Source organism: Rhineura floridana, chromosome 6 (assembly GCF_030035675.1).
Source record: "Rhineura floridana isolate rRhiFlo1 chromosome 6, rRhiFlo1.hap2, whole genome shotgun sequence".
NCBI classification, from domain to species: Eukaryota; Metazoa; Chordata; class Lepidosauria; order Squamata; family Rhineuridae; genus Rhineura; species Rhineura floridana.
Window position 1 is genome coordinate 114,524,697 of NC_084485.1, and position 12,411 is coordinate 114,537,107.

The following is a 12,411-nucleotide window of genomic DNA, read 5'->3' on the forward strand; positions in this document are numbered from 1 at the left end:
AAGATTTTTATTTGTTGTTCCCATTGAAATTGTTGGAGCTACTGATGATGGGAACAGTCATTGTCAATGTCTGTAATTCTCTAAAGAGCTGGTATGCATATTCATCGTCCCTTATCTTGAAGCTAGAGCCAAACTTGTCTGCAACACCTCTCTAGGCCACAGCTGGGAACTTCAGCACAGGCCCATGTGCCCCAGAGATATCCAACCTAATACTCTCCAAAGGTTGTGGACTGCAACACCCATCATCTCTGACAATTGACTGTGCTGGCTGGGGCTGATGGGAGCTGGAGTCCACAACATCTGGTGGGAACCACGTTGGTTGTCCCTGGGTACCTCATGTCTGCCTTCATTTCTCCGTCACTATTTAAGGGGCCTGCTGAAGGCTTTTAGCTGAAGCCCCCTAAAACCTTTGAGCTAGCACTAGATGCTCATGGCTCCCAGCTATGAGGAATTGGGCTCTACTGTGTGGCATTGCTGCATTTTTACAACTATTTCAATACATCAACTCAGCCCTTGTTTGGGCAAGATATGTGATGAAATACATGGGTCCATACTCATGTATAATTCACCAATAGGCACAAAAACCTTGGGGTTTAAGAACATACCAATTCCTATAGCCAACATATATTTCTATCAAACTTTAAAAAGCAGGGAGATTGGGCAGCTATAGTGAACACACTAGAGGAGCAGGAGACCTCTCTGAGATGTTGTACTGCCCTACACATTTGTAGAAATGCAAACACAATCTGGGCTGGGCTTTCACAGTCCAATCCATTTCTGTGTAGATTGGAAGAATTTGGTAAAATGTGCCTCTCAGCTCTCTGGGGGGAGGGCTGACTATTAAACCACTCAGGCCACTGGAGCTCTGTCAGGGGACTAGGAGTCTCCTAATAGCTCTCAGCACCTTTCAAAAACTATACTTCCTAGGATTCTTTGGGGGAAGCCATGACTGTTTAAAGTGGAATCAGAATCTGGTGTGGGTGTTGCCCCTGATCAGCTAAGCCAAACAGGCTTTTAGAACAATGACAGTTGGTTCTTACTGAGTATGCATATGCTATCATAGACTCCAATGTTAAATTTCTTAAATTAATTAAAAATCAGCCATGCATTTTTTAAACTTTTTAACTGCAGAAGATGAAGGTTAGAGTATGGGGCAAGGTCAGTAATAGGATTACATGTACTCTGTGGACATGGCTGATATTTAATTAATTTCAACAAATTATGAGACCACTAACAGAGAAAAGTCCAACAGGGGTCTGGATTTTTTTCCTCTTGTTTGAACTCTGGGTTCTCTCTGAGTGTTATGAGTATCACCATGAAAACTTAGAGGGTTGTTAAGCAAGCATTTTTTAGTTCAAGACTATAAATTTGGTAATATTTTGTTTTGAAATGAGTTCATAGGAAGCAGCCAAATGGCATAGGGTGTATTTTCAATTTAACATGCGGAATGTGAAAAATCCATGCTGGTTATAGTGTATAGCTACTCTCGTGGCTGTACAATAATGTAAGTTTATATTTTGACACCTACAGGGTTTCATATTTTGTGCAATAAACAGATTGAAATTGTTTTGGTTTTGCTCTTTATTCACCCATAAAAAGATACATAGAAACCTTACAACCCATGAAATCATAATACTAAAGAAACCGGAAATGTACAATTCCCTCAAGTGTGACAAGCAGCTTTCTGGTTGGAAAATGAGATGGGATAAAGAATTAAAAATGCCAAAGCCTAAATTTCTTAGTAAACTTCAGATCCACATAAGTCAGTGATGCTACATGATCTGGACAAACCCATCTTTTGGTATAGTCTTTCCAAGGCAGGACAGACTTGGAGTCCCAGCAAATGAGCCAAGGCTGCTTTCCATTATTTGCACAAGTATGTTGATCTTTCCTGCACACTGGCAATTTCTTAAGTTGCAAAGCAACCATCAAGTTTCTCAAAAGTTTGGCTTGTAGGAAAATTTAGAGAAATGTACCTTCTTTGTCTTCTTAAAGCACCAAAAGCCAGACTGAAAACAAATGGCTGTGCAGGTAGTAACCTCGGGGAAAATGCTTCTACTTTGCTCCCTTTCCCATGTGTATCCTGAGGGACACAATGTTCAGAGGCAGCCTAATCCTCTGAAAGGGAGTTGTGGAAATTAAAAACTGTGATATAACAACTGAACACTTCAACTGACTTCATTAGGTAAACTAGCAGCTGTTAGCTGTGATCGATAGAACCTCCACATTCAGTGGCAGTATACCTCTAAATGACAAGTGTTACGGCAAAAACAAGGGAAGACAGTTGACCTCTGGCATGTTTGTGAGCTTCCCAAGGGTATATATCTGGCTGGTTTTGGGAACGGAATGCTGGCTTGGATGGACATTTGATCCTCTCCAGCAAGGCAATTCTGAATTATGTTTTCAGTTTTGTAACTTCTTTTTTTAATTGCCAGTGCTGACACAGTCTACTTGCTCAGAAATCAAAGCACTATTAGAAGAAGAAACCCAAAGATTGAGGATTATTAAAGATCTACGTAATTCTACAAAGGTAGTTCAAAGATAGCTTCAGCAAGTCTTACAATTATCTAAAAATAGACCTCATTTTGTCTACCCACACCAAGCTTTGTGTATCAAAGGAACAAAATGTAGTGCTGCCAAAACTCTCTGGTTGTATGGGGGTAATTGTTTTATTATTTTGTAGTATAAAATGAAACATTTATTTGGATTTTAACAATGTTGTAAGCTGCTTGGAGACCTTCAGGTAACAAGCTTCTAATAAGTCTAATAGATAATAACAACAGTGGTAGGGTACTCATCATATTGCTTAAATGTATCAGTCAATACTGACTTTTACTTATTTAATATTTGATTTATATCCCACCCTTCCTCCCAGTAGGAGCCCAGGGCAACATTGTTACTACTATGGCCAAGCTGTACCATATATGTGAGATACAGTGTTACTGCTTCATTTACCTCACTTATGGACTACATTTATACGGAGAATACAGAATTTGTTATATCAGGAAAAGTCCAGATCCTCAGTTAGTAAAGCTTAATGTAATTGGTTCCATTGGAAGTCAAGGGATCTGGTATGTAAGTTTGTATTTAATATAAAGAAAAAGAATATCTTAGGAGTCATTGCTTCAAAGAAGCCACTAAAACAAGCCTTGATTGACTAATTCATACATGACGCCTGCAAAATAATTGTGTTCTAGTGGCCTACTTTAAACATTTCTAGTTTGGATTTTCAAAAGAAGCACAAAGGAAATTCCTCATAATGTTAGCATACAATTTCCTTTAGACTACCTTGAAAATGTAACTCACATCTACACATCAAGCTATGGAGGAAAATATGGAGTAAATTATGCATGTTGATATGAGATCCATTTGGCTAAATACAACATTCTAGGAAGAAGTACGGCCACACTTCCATCCAACAGTGTAGGGGGCTTTACGTTCTATGGGAACTTCGCACCCTCCTCCTGGGCCCTCCTTCTTCCTGCGCAGTGTAGATGCACATGCACCGAAGGGTGTATCCTCAGGCGTAAAGATCTGTACATGTAAGACACACATGTGAATGGTTTGTCTCCAGCCTGAACCCCCACTGTTAACTTAAGATGTTGTACACCACATTTCTATATGAGTTTGTGGCACAGACAGTAGTAATATTAATGTTAATAAGTACTATAACCAGTTGTGGTCGATTGGGTGGCAGCACTTACCTGGCTTCCTGTCACTGGTGTCACTGTAGTTTACCAAGAAGAGGGGGAAGGCATGGTGAGGTTGGCATGGTGCACAAATGCACCAGCAGGAGCACCATTAGAGGTGTGCTGTCACTACACTGCCCTCACCGCCGCCGTGCCCCTCCCCCTCCAGTAAGCCGCAGTGACAGGAGATCAGAGAAGTGCTGCCATCCCACTGACTGCTACTGACATCATCATCATCATTATACAAGAGAAAACCGACCCATGCTTATTTGGGCATAGCCATGCTACAGCCTTAACCTAGTTTCGCAGTTGTTCTGTCTTCCCAGGGGAACCCTGGCAAATTACAGGTGAGTAATGAGAAGGCAATGCTGCAGCTAGGGATGGATCTCAGGACCACAGCCCAAGCCCAGAGGGCTTCCAAAAACCACCCACACAGAAGCATGTAATGGGAACAGCAACAAAGAGGTCCTTCACTAGCACCTGGGCTGACATGGGCATGTCAGGACCATCACCAGCCTAAAGGTTCGACGGGGGGGTGGGGGCAAAAAGCAGGGGAAGAAAAATTTAGGGGGCAACCAGCCCAGCCCTAGGCACAGGTCTGCTGGTTGCCACATCACTACAGAATCCTTTCTTCTTATTGGAAAAAAAGATAGTTGTGGCAGCCAACTGGGCATATAGATGTCTAGAGATGCTCATTTCATCATTTCCCCTTTAAAATAGGTTATTCTTTTCTGTAACAAAATGGCACTTGTTACCAAATAGATGTGCTCAGCATCAGTGCCACAGAAGCAGATCACAATTTATTCCTGTAGTTGAGATGGTGCTATGATTTAAATGAGTTAAAAATGCAAAACTGCACATGCTCAGAATATTTCTTTTTTAAAATCTTGATTGGCAAACTTTTTTTGCTTTAATGTATCAAGAGTATAGAAGCAGTTGTAAAGCATGAAGTGGTGATTGGGAGGGGGGAGAAAGAAAAATGTTAATTATATATTTCACAACTGAAGTAATACACATGGCTGTCTAAAGGGGAGGAGAGGCATAAAATCCAGGTTAGTATTACCTAACTGCACCACAGCAGGAAGGCCTAGAGATCTCCAACCAAAACTTAGCAATACTAAATTAAACAATAATTTCCAGGATTCTGTCTGAACCATGACAGTTGAAGTAATATCAAATCATCATGACTCTATGTCCTATGTTCGTATAAGAAGAGCCTGCTGATTCAGGCCAGTGTCCCATCGAGTCTAGGATCCTAGTCTCACGATGGTCAACCAGATGCCTACGGGAATATTTTTAGATATTTTAATAATTGTTATATTCACTTTGTTTTGTTTATTCTGTTATTATGTTATGTACATTGTTGAGATTTATTGTTTACTTATGTTTATTTAAAATGTGATGTATTGTTTTTCCTTTTAATTGTACCAAATATGAATTGTATATTGTATATTGATTTTTACGTTGTAAACCGCCCAGAGAGCTTCGGCTATGGGGCAGTATAGAAATTTAATAAATAAATAAACCCACAAGCAGGACCTAAGCACAAGAGCACTCTCCCCTCCTGCAGTTTCCAGCAACTGGTATTCAGAATCACACTGCCTCCGACTACAGAGGCAGAGGATTGCCATTGATAGTCTTATCCTCCATGAATTTGTCTAATCCTCTTTTGAAACCAAATTGGTGGCCATCACCATAGCTTAACCATGTGCATATGTTATATCTATGCAGATATGAGGATGCTAAACATGATGCAACAAGGTTATCCTAATGAAAGAATATGTCTTATCATTTATGTCACGTAGGCAATAGGGCTATTATGCCATAGCTCAGCACTAGAGCATCTGCTGTGCATGTAGGAAATCCTAGGTTCAGTCCACATCATCTCCAGGTAGGGCCAGGAGAGATTCATGTCTGAAACTCTGGAAAGTCAGTGTAGAGAATACTAAGCTAAATAGGCCAATGGTGTTCCTTGGCATAAGGCTGCTTCCTAGGTTTGTAAGAATTTGCTGTTCAAGATCTCCAGCCCCACCTCTCTCTGTGAAGAGCAAATGACTTTTTGAACAGGTTCATTCTCTAGTGTATATATACTCTAAGACTGTTTAATGTCTCTTCATCACTCCACAGTAATATTCACTAATAGGCAAAAAAAAAACACCTTGTGGTTTAAGAATGAATCTATAGCCAACAAATATTTCTATCAAACTTTAAAAAGCAAAGAAATTGGGCAGCTATGCACCAGGGGAGCAGGAGACCTGACCTTCTGTCTGAGATACTGTACTGCCTCTACAAATTTGTAAAAATGCAAACACAATTTGGGGTGGTCTTTCACAGTCCAATCCACTTCCTGTGTAGCTTGGGAAAAAATGGTAACGTGTGCCTCTGAGCGTATGGTGAGTGGTGGCAATACATGCCATCTCCAAAGATGGAGAATTACATTTTTGTATGTTTGTTGGTGTTCTTCTTACTTTGCTTCTTTCTTGTGTTACTACTGTTTCTACAGAGAATCTAACCTAGAAAATTATATTTCTCTCATTATTCGTCCTAGAAATCTGTGTCAATTTTATTTTATTAATTTCAAAGCCTTTTTACTGGTCAATATCATATGATGGTGAAGACAGCCTTTTGTGTTTCAAACTTATGAGTTATGTTCTATTTCTATTTTGGGTGCATTAACAGTTGAATCTGAAAGTGCAGTTTGATGTAAAATCAGACTGATTACAATATGTTGCTACTTAAGCAATGGCTCTAGCTGTTGGAAAAAACAAACTTGGCCTGCCCAAGATGCATGTTTTCCGCTTGCTATTCTTAAGGAAAGGTGGGCTTGGTCAATTAAAAACATAGAGCACACCTAGAATTTTGCTAGAATATATTTCACCTCCTACTGTTTTGTGCAAACTGAGACAACTCCTCATGTCCTTTGGAGACTATTCTGCAGAACAGTCAGTGCCATTATTCCACAATTGTTTTTGGAGGTTTTTTTAAATGTAAACTACGCAAAGTGTTGCTGTATTTCACATATCCACAGAAATAGAAGCAAAAGGAAATGATTTACTATAGGAAACTTCACTAAATATTTCGAGGAGGCATGGTGTAGTAGTAATGGGGGATTTCAATTATCCCAATATCTGTTGGGAGACAAATTCTGCCAAACACGGCCCCTACAAGAAATTTCTGACTTGTGTTGGAGATAACTTTCTCCTACAGAAAGTGGAGGAAGCAACCAGAGGATCAGCTATCCTGGACTTGATTCTAACCAATAGAGATGATTTGGTGGATGAAGTGGCAGTTACGGGAATTCTGGGGAAAAGTGACCACACCATACTTGAATTCTTGATTTTTACAGAAGTAAAAGCTGAAAGTAGCCATACGCACGCCCTAGACTTCAGGAAAGCTGATTTTAATAAACTCAGAACAATTGTAAGTATGGTTCCATGGCAAGCCACCCTAATGAGAAAAGGAGTCCAAGATGGGTGGGAGTTGCTAAAAAAGGAAATTCTAAAAGTGCAATGGCAAGCAATTCCAACAAGGAAAAAAGAGGGGAAACAACAGAAGAAGCCAATGTGGTTTCACAAAAAACTTGGAGATGACTTGAAAACAAAAAAGGACACATACAGGAAGTGGAAAGAAGGCCAGGCCACAAAGGAAGGGTACAGGCAGGTATCTCAGAATTGCAGGGATGGTGTCAGGAAGGCTAAAGCTGAGAATGAGTTGAGGTTAGCGAGGGATGCTAAAAGCAACAAAAAAACTTTCTTCGGGTATGTCCATAGTAAAAGACAAAGAAAAGAAACGGTGGCACAGCTACTCAGTGAGGATGGCAAAATGATAACAGATGACAAAGAAAAGGCAGAAGTGCTCAATTCCTACTTTGGCTCAGTCTTTGAACAAGTTCAAATCAGCAGGGCCCAATGAACTGCAAAAGTATTGAAGGAACTGGCTGAATAACTCTCAGAACTGCTGTCATCTTTGCAAAATCATGGAGGACTGGTGAAGTGCCTGATGAGTGGAGACGTGCTAATGTTGTCCCTATCTTCAAAAAAGGCAAAAAGGAGGAACCGGGGAACTACAGACCAGTCAGCCTAACATCACTCCCTGGAAAAACTCTGGAGCAGATTATAAAGCAGTCAATCTGTAAGCACCTTGAAAACAATGCAGTGATTACTAGGAGCCAACATGGATTTATGAAGAACAAATCCTGCCAAATCAATCTTATCTAATTTTTTGATCGGGTAACCTCCCTTGTAGACTCAGGGAATGCTGTGGACATAATATACCTCGACTTCAGCAAAGCTTTTGACAAAGAGCCCCATGATATTCTGATTAGCAAGCTAGCTACATGTGGGCTGGATGGAACAACTATCACATGGATCCACAGTTGGCTCCAGAATCATACTCAAAGAGTGCTTATCAACGGTCCCTTCTCAAACTGGGCAGAAGTAACGAGTGGGGTACCACAGGGCTCGGTCCTGGGCCCAGTGCTCTTCAACATTTTTATTAATGACTTGGATGAGGAGGTGCAGGGAATGCTTATCAAATTTGCAGATGATACAAAATTGGGGGGGGCATAGCTGATACCGTGGAAGACAGAAACAAAATTCAAAGGGATCTTGATGGGCTGCAGCATTGGGCTGAAATCAGCAGAATGAAATTCAACAGGGATAAATGCAAAGTTCTACACCTAGGAAAAGGAAACCAAATGCACAGTTAAAAGATGGGGGATACTTGGCCCAGCAATACAACATGTGAGAAGGATCTTGGAATTGTCATTGATCACAAACTGAATATGAGCCAACAGCGTGATGAGGCTGCAAAAAAGGCAAATGCTATATTAGGCTGCATTAACAGAAGTATAGTTCCCCTCTATTCAGCACTGGTTAGGCCTCCTCTTGAATACTGCGTCCAGTTCTGGTGTCCACATTTCAAGAAGGATGCAGACAAAGTGGAACGGGTTCAGAGGAGGGCAACGAGATGATCAGGGGACTGGAAACAAAGCCCTATGAGGAGAGACTGAAAGAACTGGGCATGTTTAGCCTGGAGAAGAGAAGACTGAGGGGAGATATGATAGCACTCTTCAAGTACATGAAAGGTTGTCACATAGAGGAGGGCCGGGATCTCTTCTCGATCGTCCCAGAGTGCAGGACACGAAATAATGGGCTCAAGTTGCAGGAAGCCAGATTTTGACTGGACGTCAGGAAAAACTTCTTAACTGTTAGAGCCATACGACAATGGAATCAATTACCTAGAGAGGTAGTGGGCTTTCCGACACTGGAGGCATTCAAGAGGCAGCTGGACAGCCATCTGTTGGGAATGCTTTGATTTGGATTCCTGCATTGCGCAGGGGGTTGGACTTGATGGCCTTATAGGCCCCTTCCAACTCCACTATTCTATGATTCTAAAATTGCAAAGTAAATCAAACATTTCAAGTGACTATCTGAACTATATCACCTGTGTTAATATTGTTGCTTCCTTCCTGCTAAAACAAGATCAGGATAGCACATGTCTTGTTTCTGTTATTTGGCTGATTGCAGGTGTTGCCACCACTCACCATATGCTCAGAGGCACATGTTATCAAATTCTTCCAAGCTACACAGGAAGTGGATTGGACTGTGAAAGACCAACCCAAATGGTGTTTGCATTTTGACAAATTTGTAGGGCAGTACAATATCTCAGAGAAGAGGTCAGGTCTCCTGCTCCCCCGGTTGCGCTCACTCTAGCTGCCCAATTTCCCTGCTTTTTAAAGTTTGATAGAAATATCTATTGGCTATAGGTATGTTCTTAAACCACAAGGTTTTTTCCCCCCTATTAGTGAATTTCTCTGCTTTTTAAACCAGGAGGTAAGAAATGGGATCCTGTGCAAGTTTGCTGAGAATGGGTTGATCATTTGCATGCTTGTTGAGTTCAATGGGATTTACTCCCCTGCAATGCTTAGGATAGGTGAAACTGACCATGGGGGATGGGGAGGGGAGGAGGAGGAAGGGCAGGGGGAGGGAAGGAGGAGGAAGGGCAGTAGGAAGGAGAGAGATGGGAGCAGGCAGGATGGGGAGCGGAGGAAGAGCTCAGGTTTGATCATTTGCATGCTTAGTGAGTTCAGTGGGATTTACTCCCATGCAATCATGCTTAGGACAGGTGAAATTGGCCATAGGGTAGGGAGGGAGGGCTGTAGGCAGGGGAGGAGGAAGAGGTGAGGGGAGAAGGAAGGGAGAGGAGAGGGGAAGGGCAGGTCTGATCATTTGCATGCTTTTTGAGTTCAGTGGGATTTACTCCAGTGCAGTCATGGCTAAGATAGGTAAAACTGATCATGGGGGAGGAGAGGGAGGGGAGAGGAGAAGGAAGGAGCAAGGGGGGCCGGGAGCAGAAGGAGGAGCAGGGGAATGGATGGGGATGGGGGGGCAAAGGAAAGCAGAGGGAAGGAGCAAGAGGGAGGGGATAGGAGAGAGGAGGAGGAGGGGAGGGCAGTTTTGATCATTTGCATGCTTTTTGAGTTCAATGGGATTTACACCTGTGCCAGTGTGGTGTAGTGGTTAAGGTGTTGGACTATGACCTGCAAGACCAGGGTTCGAATCCCCACATGGCCATGAAGCCCACTGGGTGACCTTGGGCCAGTCACTGCCTCTCAGCCTCATGAACACCCTATTCATAGGGTCACCATAAGTCGGAATCGAAGGCAGTACATTTACATTTAATCATGCTTAGGACAGGTAAAACTGACCTGGGGAGGGGGAGGGAGGGCAGGAGGGGGAGGGGGGAGGGGGAGGGGAGGAGATTGAGTGGGTGGGCACTGAGCAGAGGGAAAGTCCCTTTCCTTTCCAAAAGGAAAATGTTGTGAACAATATCGTTTTTCAGTGTTTTCCCCATCTTTTTATTCTATAGCAGGTACATGTAGCCTCCCACCCAAATTTAAACCAAAGCTGTCCCTGGCCACATCCACACCAGACCTTTATTTCACTTTAGACAGTCATGGCTTCCCCCAAAGAATCCTGGGAAGTGTAGTTAGTGAAGGGTGCTGAGAGTTGCTAGGAGACACCATGTTCCCCACACAGAGCTTCATTCAGAGCAGCTGACTGTTAAACCACTGGCCACTGGAGCTCTGTCAGGGGAATAGGAGTCTCCTCTCAGCACCCTTCACAAACTCCGCTCCCCAGGATTATTTGGGGGAAGCCATGTTGGTTTAAAGTACAATAAAGGTCTGGTGTGGTTGTGGCCTCCTGGTTAGCCTAGCCAAGCAACTGTGAGTCTGGCTTTTAGAACACTGACAGTTGGTTCTTACTGAGCATGCCCGTGCTTATCATTGACTTTAATGTCAAATTTCTTAAATTAATTAACCATCAGCCAGGCATTTTTTAAACTTTTAAATTGCAGAAGATGAAGGTCAGCATCTGGAGCAAGGTCAGTAATAGGATTATTGGTACTCTGTGAACATGGCTGATTTTTAATTAATTTCAACAAATTATGAGAACTCTGACAAAAGAAAGTCCAACAAGGGTCTGGATTTTTTTCCTCTCTTTTTACACTCTGAACTCTCGATTCTCTCTGACTGTTTTGTGTATCTCGATGAAAATTTAGAGGGTTGTTAAACAAACATTTCTGTGTTCAGGATTATAAATTCTGTAAGGTTTTTTTTAAAATGAGCTTATGGGAAGCAGCAGGATGGCATGGGGGTGTATTTTCAATTTTACTTTGCGAAATGCAAAAAATCCATGCTGGCTATAGTATATAGCCACTCTTGTGGCTGTATAATATCCTGAATCGTCTGGCCCACTGGGTAGAAGATGAAAAAAATTCCTACCTCCTTGTCATTACACAATCCCAGTTTTTTCAGATCTGTCATACCATAGTGGATGTTGGACAAGATCACTTCCACCTCCTCAATCTGAAAGCATAAAAACACAACACTATGACCTGTTAGATTACAGAATTATCTTATACAGTACAAATGCATTAATTCAGGCTTCCTTTCTAGTTCTTGATGAGAGAGCTTAACTTGACATTACAGGAGACATAGAGTTCTTGTTCCCTTTCTCAGGCTGCATTTAAAGCACATTTAAAGCACATGTCACTCAAAAGAACCCCAGGAATGATAATTTGTTAAGCATGCTAGGAATTATAGTTCTGTGAGAGGTAAGCTACAGTTCCCAGGATTCTGGTGTGTGTGTTTCAAATGTGCTTTACATACAGTATGTGGTGCGCACATAATATCTAGATCAGGGATGGTCAACCTTTTTCTGTTGAGGACCTCATTCCCTTGGTAAACTATCAGGTACTGCCTGCTGACTGTGAGTGAGGCTGAAGCCAACGGCTGGCAGGGCTAGATCTCTCTTTTTCTGACACTCTCTTCTCTCTCCCTGTCTTCTTCCATCCCCGGCAGGCTGCCAGAGGAATAGGTTGCTTTTGCTAGATGTCTGAACTGATCCATTGTAGAAGGTCTGGAAGTTAGGCTGGGGGAGCTACATAAAAATTAGGCCAAAGGTTGCATAAATTTAGGTCAAGGGGTGAAGGTTGTCCAGTGCATGATAGGCATGGCACCCTGCCTCTACTTTGCTTCATTGGCCATTGGCCACAGGTGCTAAGCAAGGCACTGCATGGTAATCTCACATCACATCTTGGGTTCACCCATCTACTAGGAGGGAGAAAAGGCAAAGAGACACAGGGTGATGGCAACTCATTAAGTCAACTGGTTCAGATTGTGGCAGAGGATGTGAACTGGGACTCACATATTTTTTCT

General features: G+C 42.2%; 1 protein-coding gene across 1 annotated transcript in view; it reads right to left on the bottom strand.

The window, feature by feature from the left end:
- Window positions 1-1,581: 1,581 nt before the first annotated feature.
- LOC133386766 (uricase-like) overlaps window positions 1,582-12,411 on the bottom strand; it is a 60,661-nt gene continuing 49,831 nt past the window's right edge. Inside the window, exons 7-8 of the mRNA XM_061630539.1 lie at window positions 11,476-11,559; window positions 1,582-3,534 (exon numbers count right to left, since the gene is read on the bottom strand). Coding sequence (XP_061486523.1) covers window positions 3,388-3,534; window positions 11,476-11,559 — 231 coding nt within the window. The 3' untranslated portion in view covers window positions 1,582-3,387. The remainder of the gene's footprint in view (window positions 3,535-11,475; window positions 11,560-12,411) is intronic.